Source organism: Apium graveolens, chromosome 5 (assembly GCF_009905375.1).
Source record: "Apium graveolens cultivar Ventura chromosome 5, ASM990537v1, whole genome shotgun sequence".
Lineage (NCBI taxonomy): Eukaryota > Viridiplantae > Streptophyta > Magnoliopsida > Apiales > Apiaceae > Apium > Apium graveolens.
In genome coordinates, this window is record NC_133651.1 from 241,985,699 (window position 1) to 242,000,092 (window position 14,394).

Below are 14,394 nucleotides of genomic sequence, written 5' to 3' on the forward strand. Positions count from 1 at the left end.
AGGATATGAATTGGGTTAAGAAAGGGGGACCGTGGTCTTTTGATAGTGCGATGTTGGTGCTCTCGGAGATACCAGAAGGTGTGGAACCAGCTAATATACCACTATGGTACTTAAATATATTGATCCAGATTTTTGATCTTCTATCAAGATTCATGACATAGGTGGTGGGTAAGCAATTGGGGGATTTCTTTGGGGAGTTTCTTGAATATGATCACAAAAACAATACAAGTATCTGGAGAGAAGGTATGAAGATTAAGATAAGACTTGATGTAAGAAGACCACTGAAATGCAGAAAGTAGATAGTTAGAAGGAATGGATAAGTAATGGTGTCATGTAAGTATGAATGACTCGGTGATTTTTGTTTTACATGCGGTGTTCTAATGCATACAGAAAGGTACTGTAGTAAGTTCTTAAACCGTGAAAAGGATGAGGTTAACAATGAATGGGGTAGCTTTCTATGAGCTCAGCCACGTCGAGCTTCAGGTCCGGTAAGGAGCAAGTATCTGAGAGACGATGGAGACACAGATTGGGTGGAGCGACAAGGAGGAGTGAATGGTGGCGCAAACTCAGGAGGTAGTTGGGATATCCCGGGGAATCAGCAAGATCCAGTGCGAGATTATAGGAATCAGTTGAAAATTACAGGGGGTGTATCTTATCCAGTTAATTTTGAGACTAAATAAATGGGATTTCTAGGCGGGCGAAATAATTCAAATATTATTAATGGGCCAGAAGAGGAAGAATTAGTTGGGCTGCAGGTACTAGAAAGGAAAAGAATGAGAGGAGGCCCATGTAGCTATGAGGTAATGGACACGGAAGGTGGGCTAAGGCTGTAAACTCTAATAAGAAGTTAAACATCAACCCAGACGTGGGGATTTCTGGAACTGATTGCTCTACATCTTCAAACAATGAATTGGCTACGCTTCCTTTGCAAGCTAGCCAACAGCCATGAATATCTTAAGTTGGAACTGCCGAGGGTTGGGGAACACTTGGGCAATTCATGCTTTAGGGGATTTAATTAAATCTCATAAACCCAGTATCTTGTTTTTAATAGAAACATTGTCGAAAGGAGATAGAATAAAGAAGTTAAGTAAGAAATTTAGTTTTGATAATTATTGGGCAGTAGACAGTGTAGGTAGGGGAGGTGGTTTGGCGTTGCTTTGGGATAACATAATTAGTTGTCAAGTTGTAGAATCTAGTAGTAATTTCATAGACGTTCACATGCTTGATAATAACACCAGTACGTGGAGGCTAACTGGTTTCTATGGGCTTCCTAAGAGAACTCGAAGGAGGGAGTCATGGGAATTGATAAGAACTCTTAGTAATAAATCTTCGCTTCTATGGTGCATTATTGGTGATTTCAATGATATGCTAGAGGAAAAAGAAAAAAATGGTCTTCACAAGCACCCGCAGATGTTGTTTTCATATGGTCATTGAGGATTGTGGGCTCATAGAACTCGATCTTACGGGTGGCAAATACACATGGAAAAAAAGTAGAGGTAAAAAAGATTGGGTAAGAGAAAAATTAGACAGAGCTTTTGTAGTGGCTTCTTGGTGGCAGAAATTCCCATTATGTAAGCTGAAAGTGCATCATACGATTTATTCAGACCATGATCCAGTTAATCTGGAGTTGTGTAGTATTGATCATCCAAATACGAAGTTTAGATTCCGCTTCGAGAATACATGGTTGAAAGAGCAGTCGTTTTATGAGGAGGTATCAAGCTACTGGAAGAATTTAGCTCCTATTCATTTTCTTCCAAAACTTGTGGAACTTTCAGATTTTATTGGGAAGTGGGGGATAAGGTTTTTAATAAATTCAGGGAGAAGATAAGGAAGCAGAAGGAGATTCTGGCATTGTATAAAAATTGTGAGAATGATGGTGTAAAAAAATGATATTTCGACGAGAAGAATAAATTGTTAGTGCATGAGGAGGCTTATTGGAAGCAAAGAGCTAAGTCTTATTTGCTGCTAGATGGGGACTCTAACTCAAAATACTTTCATGCATATGCAACTTTGAGAAAGAAGAAAAGTAATCTGACCCATCGGAAAGATGAAAACGATGAGGTTTTTTCTGACCATGAAGGCATGTACCGTGTAGTTGAAACGTATTTTACAAATCTCTTTGGTCAGGAAAATGGTTTGTCAGAGCATGATTTTCTTAAGTGTGAAGCAGTGATTACTGATGATCAGAACATGAAATTGGAGGAAGATTTCACTTATGAAAAGTTCTCTGTAGCAGTTAAACATATGCACCCAGATAAGAGTGCTGGACCAGATGGATTAAACCCAGCCTAATATCAGAATTTTTGAAAGCTGTTAGGGAGGGATGTTTTTCAATGCTGTGTTAAATGGCATAAAAAGGTTGTGTTTCCAGTTGAGATGAATGATACCATAATAGTTTTAATCCCGAAGAAGGAGAGTGCAGATTCTATGAAAGATCTAAGGCCCATTGCACTCTTTAATGTGCTCTATAAAATTATTGCCAAAGTTCTTTTAGATCGTCTTTGGGGGTTGATAATAGGTATTATTTCTGAGAATCAATCTGCGTTTGTCCCTGGATGTAGTATTACGGATAACGTTCTTGTAGCTTTTGAACTACTACACTATATGAAGCAGAATAAGAGAAGTGGAGAAGGTGAAGTAGCCCTCAAATTAGATGTCTGTAAAGCTTATGATAGAGTTAGTTGGAAGTTTTTAAAGCATCAACTTCAGCAGTTGGGTTTTTCGAATAAATGGATTGAGTGGATTATATTGTGTGTCTTAACTGTTTCTTACTCAATTAATATGAATGGCACTCAAGTTGGCCCAATTCTTCCATCGAGAGGATTGAGGCAAGGTGATCCTCTATCACCTTACCTTTTTCTCTTTTGTGTAGAAGGGCTCTCAGGTGCATTAAGAAAATCACCGGAGCAAGGAAGGATCACTGGATGCAAAATTCACTCTCAGGCACCAGGAATCACACATTTGTTGTTTGCAGATGATAGTTTTTTATTCTGTAAAGCATCTTTAGAGGAAGCCAAGGAAATTCAATGAATCTTGCAGCAGTATGAATTGCACTCAGGACAAGCCATTAATTTACAGAAGTCAGGGATCTATTTTAGTGCAAATGTGAGAGTTGATAAACAGAATGAAATTAAACAGCTTTTTCTTGTAACGAGCGACTTGGGTGCGGGAATATATCTTGGTTTACCTTCATTGATAGGTAGATCAAAGAAGCAGGTTTTTAATTTTTTAAAAGATCGGTTGTGGAACAAGTTGAAGGGGTGGAGTTCAAAATGCTTGTCAAAAGCGGGGAAAGCAGTGTTGCTAAGAAATGTAGCTCAAGCAGTTCCTACGTATGCTATGTCTTGTTTCATGCTTCCTAAATCACTATGCAAGGAGATAGAGAGAGTGATGAACAACTTTTGGCGAGGCTCGAAGGAAGGAAGTAATAGGGGAATTAGGTGGTTGTCCTGGTCGAATATGAGTATGTCAAAGGCTTCGGGGGGATTACGTTTCAGAGATCTATTTGGCTTTAATCTCGCTTTACTTGGGAAACAATGATGGAACCTTTTAAGCCAACCAAATTTATTAGTTGCCAGAGTGTTCAAAGCTAGGTATTATGCTAATTCTAGCTTGTTTAAAGCAAGTCGAGGCGGGGGTGCTAGTTATGTTTGGTCCGGCCTATGGCAAGCTAAAGAAGCACTCAAGAAAGGTTTTAAGTGGACGTTGGGTGATGGAGAAAGCATTAGATTTTTTTTGAAGATCCATGGATTAGAGGCAAGGAGGGTTACAAGGTGGACAATACATATACTGATCAATCTGGCGGAACAAAAGTTTGTGATTTGTTTGTGCTTGGTGAAAAATAGTGGGATATTATAAAGGTTAACAATTTCTTTTGGAATTGTGATACCAATGCTATATTGGCTTTACCTATCCCGAAGAATCAGGTTCATGATCGTGTTGCTTGGATGTGCACAACAGATGGTAAGTATTCGGTAAAGTCGGGTTATAACTTCTGGCACGATAATTATAGTGAATGTTGTCAAATTCAAAATAGTAGAGGATGGAAAAACCTATGGCAACTACACGTACCTCATAAAGTAAAAGTTTTTCTTTGGCGTTTGTGTCGAAATAATATGCATGTGCGTAATTTGCTAAGAGGTAAAGGAGTCCAAACCACCATTAGTTGCCCTATGTGTATCACTAATGTAGAGCACCCGCTACATATTTTTATGGACTGCATTTTTGCTAAGGCATGCTAGCAGTATTTGGGTCTAGATTTCAATACGGCAGATGTGGAGTTATGCCCAGAATGGGTATTGGAGAAGCTGGAAGAGGAGGGTGAGGAAAAGCTAGTGTTATTAGCTACAGGGTTATGGGGTATATGGTCATCACGCAATCTGAAAGTCTAGGAAAGTAAAACAATGACTCCGGAATTGGCAATGCAGTGGAGTAGTGCTCTAGTAGCTGAATGGAATGAAGTGAACTGTTTAAAGTCTAGTAATACCATGGTCCAGCATCAGACTTATCAAGAAGTAATGGTACATTGGAAACCACCAGCCTGTGGAACTTTGAAAGTAAATGTGGATGCTTCAATTTTTGCAGGAAACATGAGTTATTCAGTGGGAATGGTCCTTAGGGATCAAACTAAGGGTTTTTATAAAGCTCGTGTCCTGAGGAACAGTGGTGAGGTCTCAATGTTTGAAGCTGAAGCGACAGGCGTGTTAGCGGCTATAAGATGGGTGGTGGAGCTAGGCATCTCTAATGTGGAAGTCGAGAGTGACTCAATGCTTACAGTACAAGCTCTTCGTAAGGGTACTCAGAATTTCCTTGAGGTGGGAAACATTTTGCAGGAGAATCATTTAATGTTGGAATCTCGGCCGAATATAATTGTCTCATTTGTTAAAAAGCAAGCCAACAAAGTAGCCCATCTGCTATATAGGGTTCCTTGTGAGGCTAATTGCTTTACTAATTTCTCTTTTCCTCCATATTCAGTGTTGGAGAATGTTATATATGATGCTTCTGCTATTTAATAATATCACCTTATTTAAAAAAAAGAATAACATGCAAGTGATATAATTCTATTGACATGTCATATATAGCATCATTACACTCATCTTTAGAAAGGTGTGCTAGATTAGTAGTGATTACCTGATTGCTTGAAGAACCGACCTCTGCTTCATCTGATTTAGCCATTAGAGCTAGATTGACATAACTTGTTTCTTCATCTTCATCTAGCCCATCAGCTGCCCAATTATTTTTCTTGAGTAAGGAAAGCCCTTTCCTTTTGTTTGAGCAAATAAAAATATTTCTTTTTGTAATCCACAGGCTCAAACTTTCTTTTCTCAGAATCAGGCTTTCTGCATTCATTTGCAAAATGACCACTCAAGCTACATTTGAAACATTTAAATTTAAATTTATCCACCATGTTTCCATTTGACTTGGTTGCTCCAAAATTCTTTTTGAATTTGAGCTTGGAAAATCTTCTTGATAGGAAAGCTAGATGTTAATCTATGTCCTCTATTTCATCCTGACTAAGATGATCTTCATGCTCAACCATTAGCCCTTTTCCCTTTCCTTTACAAACCCTTGAGTTTGGTGCAGATTCCACAGCTTCAACCTTCATCTCTTTCACTCTCTCTTGTTCAGCTACCAATGTAATAGATCCTCCCTTCTTCCTTCCTTTCTCTAAATGCTCATCTTGTTCCAACTCAAGCTCATAAGTTTTTAGAATGCCATACAGTCTCTCCAAAGTAAACTCCTTATAATCTTGAGAGTTTCTAAGAGAGACAATCATAGGCTTCCAGTCTTTTGGTAGAGATCTAAGGAATTTCAGGTTTGAATCTTTTGTCTGGTAGATTCTTCCATGCAGCTTCAGTGCATTTAGTATTTTTGAAACCTAGTAAAAATGTCACTGAAAGATTCATTGTCTTCATAATAAAAGTGCTCATACTACTGGATTAGAAGTTGCATCTTGGTTTCCCCTCACTTGTTCAGTTCTATCACATATGATTTGTATCCCAAATGTCCTTAGCAGACTTACAGTTGATGACATTGTCAAACATATCTCCATCAAGACCATTGAGCAGAATGTTTATAGCCTTTTTATCTTTGTGCACTTGCTCAATATCTTCATATGTCCATTCTGATTGTGGCTTTGGAATGCTTTGCTCATTACCTACAGCTCCTTCAACATCTGTAGCAGCTCTTCGAGGAACATGAGGGCCTTTCTCAATGAAGTCAACATACCTTTCATCTTGAGAGAGAAGATGCAGGTGCATTTACACCTTCCAATGGGCATAATTGTCTTTATCCAGAAAAGAAATCTTCACTCCAACATCCTTCCTACTCATGTTGTTAGTTGTTTTGATCTTTAAACTCTCAGTGTGTCAAGGTCTTGCTCTAATACCAATTATTATTCCCAAAAAATCTAATAATAGAATTACAGAAGGGGGGTTGAATGTAATTCTTGGTTTCTTTTGGAAATTAAGAAAACTCTTTACCAAAATATATCTGTGTTTGAATATGCAGGTGTGCGGAAATGAAATATATATGTATTCAAGACACAAAGTAATTAAACAAAAAGATTTAAAAACTTTCTAGTGGATTGATATTTTCCACCAGAGATATATATTGATTGAGAACTCTGTGATGCAAGAATGCACACAGCTGCTTACAAGTAAAGTTACAAAGAAAAAACAGAAAAATTCCTAACAGATAGAGCCTTTTCTATTTCTCAGTTCAATATATAATTTATCTACTTGCTACTCTTGGTTTATATATATCACCAAGTTACATATAAAAAAGACAAACATATAAAACAAAATGTCTAAGTCTAATCACATGTTTCTTCATCTCTCTATCCAGCATCTTTGTATTTCTTCAAGTAAGAATTGAAATGGAATTACTTCTTTATTCTCATAAACCTACAAATAGGCTGCCATATTCCTTTTGTATAAAATTAACCCATGTGACTGTCAAGTCACTTTCAACTACTATTTGAATTTGTTATCCGTCGAGACTTTGTAGATTATCCGTTGAGTCTCTATTGGATCATCCGTTGAGAGTATCTTGAGTCATCTGTCGAAGCCTTGTAGAATCATCCGTAAGTAGTATTGTTAGATGTATTTGATAATGTCATGACTAATATGATTTATGTTTAGTTTTCAGATCTTACTAAAACATGATAAATCAGTACTTACTGGAAGTCAGGACTTAAGGATATCAGTACTTATATTATCAGGAGATAATCATCAGAAGATGGATATCAGAACTTAAGTACTGAAGGACGTTCAGATAAGGGCAGCAGCTGATTAAAGGAAAGAAGATCGAGACAAACATAAGAAGAGATATGCATGAAGAAGGAATTCTATGAAGAATAGAATACTTGGAAGAAAAGATATCTGATTGATATATTTTAGGAAGCAGAATTATATTCCATATCAATTAGCGATTATCTTGTAACTGTGTAGTATATAAACACAAACATAGGGTTTACACTATAAGTGTTATCATATTCGAGAAGATTATTCATTGTAACCCTAGCAGCTCTCGTGATATTTGTTCATCACTGAGAGGTAACAGTTCCATACTGTAACAGAGTTTATTGTTTCAATAAAGTTTATTTTCTGTTAATTGAGTTATTAAAGTTCGATTTGATTGTACTTTACACTGTATTCACCCCCTCTACAGTGTGTGTGTGACCTAACAAGTGGTATCAGAGCCTATCTGTTAATGCACAAGCAGTTTAAGATCCAAACATAATCATGTCTGACACAGAAACTCCAACTAAGCCCACCAAAACTGAAGAACCTCCAAAGATACAAATTCATAGTCGGTATGAGACCATCAGAGTTCCCATATTGAGACCATATGAATATGCCTTATGGAAGGTGAGGATGACCATGTTTCTGGAAGCTACATATCCAGAATATCTTGATAGAATCAAGGAAGGACCACACAAACCAACCAAGCTCGTTGTTGCAGTTGCAGGTGAAGCAACAAAGATTGTACCAAAGGAGAAGAGTGATTACACTGCTGAAGATATCGCATCAATTGCTAAGGATGCTAAGGTACGACACTTACTGCATAGTGCCATTGATAATGTAATGTCAAACAGGGTAATTAACTGCAAGACTGCAAAGGAGATATGGGATGCTCTGGAAACAAGGTGTCAGGGAACTGATACAATTAAGAAGAACAGGAAGAAAATACTCACTCAAGAGTATGAACACTTTGACTCAAAGGCTAATGAGTCATTGACTGATTTATATGATAGATTTGTCAAACTCTTGAATGATTTATCACTCGTTAATAAGGAGTATGATCTTGAAGATTCAAACCTTAAATTCCTGTTAGCTCTTCCTGAATGCTGGGATTTGAAGGCAACAATAATAAGAGACAACTACAATCTTGATGAAACAACTCTTGATGAAATTTATGGAATGCTTAAGAATCATGAACTTGAGATGGAACAAAGAAGCAAGAGGAAAGGTGGAAAGTCAAGGAAAGTTGCTCTTAAGGCTGAAGAAGAATCCCCCAAAGCACCTACCTCAAGGAAAGATAAGGGTAAAGCTCTTTTCACAAAGTCTGATACTGAGTCATCAAGTTCTGAAAGTGATGATGACTCAGAATTTGAAAGCCTGCCTGAGACGGATGCTGATGAAGAGATGATGAAGCTGTGTGCTCTTATAGTGAAAGGGATCACAAAGATTGCATACAGGAAGTTCAGGAAGGGAAAGAAGTTTTCCAGAAAGGCACAAGTTCTGATAAGAAGAATTTCAGAAGATCTGAGAGCAGAGGAGGAAAGTCTGACAGAGGAGATTATACAAATGTCAAATGCTACAACTGTGGTGAAAAAGGCCACATATCTCCTGATTATAAGAAAGTGAAGAGTGACAAAGGCAAGGCCCTTGTCACAAATAAGAAAAGTTGGACAGACACCTCAGACTCTGAAAGTGAGGAGAATTATGCTTTGATGGCAAATGCTGATAAAGCAAGTGCTGAAAGCAGTTCTGAAGCTGCTGAATGAAAGGTACCTCAGACTACTTATGCTTTTCATACTGATGATATTAATGAGTTGAGAAGATATCTTAAAACCATGTTTGTTAGTTATAGAGATCAAACTTTAACATGTGAAAGATTAACTTCTGAAAATCTTGCTTTTAAGAAAAGAAATGATTTCTTAGAAAAAGAGTTAGTTATGTTCCATCAAACTCAGAAAGATAGAGATGATGCTTTTTATGTTAGGGATGAAGTGCTAAAAATGAATGAATCTCTAAAAACTGAGTTAGAAAAGGAAAGAGAGGTTACCAGGACTTGGACTAACTCTGGCAGAATAACTCAAAATTTGCTAAGTAGTGAAAACTGGAAAGAGGGCTTAGGTTATGGAGAGGATAAGAACGATAAGGGAACTGTAAAAATTAAACCTGTTGTTGTTAAGCAAAAGCCAAAGTTAAAACATGTTAAGTTTGTAGCTGTAAAGTGTGATAATGAGAAATCAGAAGTTAAAAAGGGATTAATTTCTGACAATCTAAAACAAGAAAAGACAGCTGAAGTAAACATAGGCTTAATGACTAAAAAGCAGCTTAAGCATAAGCTAAAAGATGTTAAGAATGCAAACAAGGTAAAATCACCTAGGAAAAATAGGAATGGAAAGGAAGGTGTGAATAAAAGCAATGATTATAAACCTGTTCCTAAAGCTCCTAGGAAAATGTGTCATAACTGTGGAGGTTCTAACCATCTGGCTTCTTTTTACAGGAAGAATAAGAACATAAACTCCTTACCTTCAAAGTTAGGAGTTAAGAGTTAGTCTGTTAGATATAAGCCACAAAATCCTTGTTTTTATTGTGGAAGTTTATGGCATTCCATTTATACTTGTATGGAATATCATAGTTTGTACTATGATTATTATCAAATAAAACCTTCTTTAAAGAAAGTTTCCATTGTTCCTTCTAGTGTAAATTCTGATTCAAAGTCTGATAGTGTAAATTCTGATAAGAAAAATGTTAACATAAACTTTGATGCTAAATCCGCTGCAAATGTTAACAAACTTGATAAGGCCAAAGGATCCAAGCAAGTCTGGGTCCTTAAAACTAATCATTAGTGGTCTTTGTGATTGCAGGGCAACAGGAAAAACATTCTAGTTCTGGACAGTGGATGTTCAGGACATATGACTGGAAATAAAGCCCTGCTATCAGACTTTTTGGAGAAAGCTGGCCCAAGTGTTTCTTATGGAGATGGCAACATTGGAAAAACATTGGGATATGGCAATATCAATCTTGGGAATGTCATCATTAAAGAAGTAGCTCTGGTCTCAGGACTTAAACACAATCTGCTGAGTATAAGTCAAATCTGTGACAGAAGTTATCATGTTGATTTCTTTGAAGAACATTGTGAAGTTGTGAGTAAATCTACAGGCAAAGTTGTTCTGAAAGGATACAGGCGTGGTAACATTTATGAAGCTAAGCTTTCAACAAGTACTGATGGTTCTGCAATCTGTCTGATGAGTAGACCATCAATTGAAGAAAGCTGGAATTGGCACAAGAAACTCTCTCATTTAAATTTCAACAATATAAATGAGTTGGTCAAGAAAGATCTTGTGAGAGGACTACCAAAGTCAGTATTTGCTCCTGACGGCCTTTGTGATTCTTGTCAGAAGGCCAAACAAAGAAAATCCTCATTCAAGAGCAAGACTGAATCATCAATTCTTGAGCCTTATCACCTACTACATGTTGATCCATTTGGTCCAGTGAATGTCATGTCCTATGCAAAGAAGAAATATGCCTTGGTCATAGTAGATGAGTTCACCAGATACACATAGGTGTATTTCTTGCACACAAAAAGAGAAACTGCATCTATCTTGATTGATCATGTCAAACAACTGGATAAATTGGTCAAAGATTCTGTGAAGACAATAAGGAGTGATAATGGCACTGAGTTCAAGAATTTGATAATGGAAGAGTTCTGCAAAAACCATGGAATCAAGTAGGAATTCTCTGCTCCTGGAAGTCCACAGCAAAATGGAGTTGTTGAAAGGAAGAATAGAACTCTCATTGAAGCTGCACGTACAATGCTTGAAGAAGCAAAGCTTCCAACCTATTTCTGGGCTGAAGCTATGCAGACTGCTTGTTTTACTCAAAATGCAACACTCATAACAAGCAAAGAAAGACACCATATAAGATGGTGAAGAAAAAGAAGCCAGATCTGAAGTATTTTCATGTATTTGGATGCAAGTGTTTTATTCTTAAGACTCATCCTGAACAGCTATCCAAATTTGATCTAAAAGCTGATGAAGGAATCTTTGTTGGATATCCACTTTCCACAAAAGCCTTCAGAGTCTATAACTTGAGAACAAGTGTAATATCCGGGATATATCGTGTAATTATTTTTGCTAATAGATAATTATTATATGTATTCAGTATCTATTCTGTGAATTATTTGTTAAGTGTTAAATATGTTTGAATGTTTAAAAATATTATTAATTAAGTATTTCAATTTTTATATGTTCCAAATAAAATATAGATAATTGTCATATCTTCCTAATTATTTTTATGTTGATTTGTGAATTTATAGAAATCATATGATTTTTATAAAATCTTTTTCCGGGTATTTAAAATTTATTTTATAAAAACGGGAACCAACCACCGTTAACCGTTTTTACGTCTTTAGAACCCGAAACTCTTCCGAGAACTCCTTCCTAACCTAATTGCAATATTCCGAGCATTTTCCAAGTTTCGACTTTTTCGATCCGGCGTACGGTTTGTCCTGCGCGGGTCCCGGCGCAACATTTTCGATACAATATTCGTTTCGGTAAATCAATAAAACCCGTATTTTCGATAAATGGGAGCTTTTTATTAAACTATCCCAATTATCACCTCGTAGTACATGTAACCAGGCGCTGAGACCAAGACCGCGGTACAAATTGTACTGATTTGGATAATTATCCCGAAAACCGATACCGTTTGGATCAGTTTTTATAAATAAACGTACCGTTTTATATCCGGAATGATCCAACGGGATACTAATTCTCCGTAATTATAAATAGCCTTTTACCGTATTTTATTTCGTATCAAAATCATTTGCAGACAGATAATTATATAATTTTTACAGAGAAAAATCATATATTCATAAACCTTTTTGAGAATCAAACCACAAATTCAAGGTGTTAGTGAAATCCGTATGGAAAGTTGGAGTAACCAATTTGAAGTTCTCAAGGAGTACTATCAGATTCCAGGATCTGTTTTACTGCAGAATCAGAGGTTGATTTTTTATAAATTTAATTATTTTCGAATTATTTTTATGAAAAATATGAATTTTTGTTCGGATGATTGTTTGTATGATTTGATGATTGCATGTTGTAGAGCTTGTTTTCCTGATGATTTTGGTATATTATACGTCTGATTTGGAGTCCAATAACATGTTCAAATTTGAGTTTGATTTTCGAATTTCAAAATTAGGGTTTATAACCCGTATGAATGTTCTTAATTGAAATTTGGGGGTTTCTTATTCTGGAATAGATTGATGTTGTGATATAGTGGATTGTGTTCTCTGTAAAATTGGCAATCCAGTCGTATAAGTTTCATGAATCAACGAGGTCTGTAGAGAAGGGAGTTGTGTTTTGAATATTTCCGAAGTTCGCCGGAAACTGGCAAACTTCACGGCCAAATTCCGGCCAACTCAGGGATTGTTAGATCGATTTGATTGCATGGTTATGTTCCTGGTAATCCGTAGATGTGATCTGGAGCTTGTGGCAAGGTGAGGAGGCCAGAATCGTGTTCTCCGGCCACCCCTGTGTTTTCCGGCAACTGGACTGCAAAATTGCAGTTTAGTCCCTGTAGTTTTGTAGATGATGAAGTTTAGTCCCTGAAGTTTCCAGACTTTGCAAAAATTGGATTCCTGTTTTAAAAATGTTTAAAAATCAAATTTCCTATTTATTTTTATTATAAAAATCCGTTTTTAATTTCTGAAAATTTTAAAAATTATTATTTTAATTCCAAAAATTATTTTTAATTCACAAATAAATCTGAATTAATTAGTTAATTAATTTCAGTTAATTTTTAATTGATTAATTAGTCAATTAATTCGAAAATTAATTGATTAATTGATTTAATTAATTATTAATTGATTTTTAATTAATTATTTAATTAGATTTAATTATTTAAAAATAATTTAAAAATTTCGAAAAATAGTTTCGAGCTTTAAAATATTATTCTAAATTATTTTTAAGGCTCGATAATTATTCTAAAATTGTTTCGGAGCCAGAATTGGCCAACCGAACCCTGTTTATTATTCCGAAATTGATCCAACGACCCGTTTTAATTTCGAAAAATGTTTTAAAAATCATTTTAAATACCAGAAAGCCTATTTATGACTCGAAATGTCTCTATAAATGATATGGCATTGATTACGTGATGTATTATGTGTGACTTGTTGATTGACTGTCGGTTTATATATTCGATGATTACTGTTTATGGCATAACTTTCAATCTGTTAATCGGATTTGGGTGAAACGAAGGGTAGATAGAAGTATGTGTTGAACAGAATCGTATGAGTGGAATATTGATAGATACTTATGATGCCTAGCAGAGTAAGCAAGGCATAAGAAAGAGAAGCAGGTGATCAGAAAATAGAATTGACATGTAGAAAATACAACAAGTGAGCAGAGATTAGAAGCGAGGCATAGGAGAAACAGATGAATGGTGGTTGAATAGAGTCGTAGACAAGTACAAGTGAGGTTGGAATCAATTATGATAAGGCAAGTACTTCTAAACCTTTCTCGAGATTTATTGCAAATATTTCTAAATTCTCTTGTGACCTATTGTTAATATTCAAAATAGCGCTCTTTTATATTGGAAATACTTTGAATCCTCCAGCCTTGAACCTGAGCCACATCATTTGATCTTTGAGCCGTAAGCCTTATTCTTTGTGAACCATTTCTTGTGGATTTACCAAATATTAAACCACACAAATACGATACTACTCCACAAATATATATCCATCATATACCAAACACTGGAACAAAATTGTTTATATATACAAAAACTTTTATACTTAACCATACCTTGTGATATCAAAGCACTAAAACTTTGGAAAAACAATATTGATCTAATACTCGATTATCCTACCGGCTGGAGGCCACTTCTTTTATGTATTTTGACATACCCTTTTTGGTAACTATGAACTTTTACCATGCTCTTGTACAAATGTTTTATGGTTATTGATTATGATCTGGTTTTATTGAACTCTATTGTTTATCATATTGAAATGCTTTAGAATTGGATAGTTTTCTTTGTATGGACCAGATTCGTGGTCAGACCATATCGATGGTCAAGTTAGGCCAATGTGTGCCTTGGATCCAGTAGTTAGAGCAGTGCTGTGTGCTTTGCTCGGGGTTAGTGCGTGACTGATCAGCAG

At 36.0% G+C, this 14,394-nt stretch overlaps 1 protein-coding gene across 1 annotated transcript; it reads left to right on the plus strand.

Moving 5' to 3' along the window:
* The first annotated feature begins 4,403 nt into the window (after nt 1–4,403).
* On the plus strand, nt 4,404–5,012 carry LOC141660834 (uncharacterized). Its single transcript, XM_074467820.1, has one exon. The coding sequence runs from the start codon at nt 4,404–4,406 to the stop codon at nt 5,010–5,012; it is 609 nt and encodes a 202-aa protein (XP_074323921.1).
* Nucleotides 5,013–14,394: the final 9,382 nt, after the last annotated feature.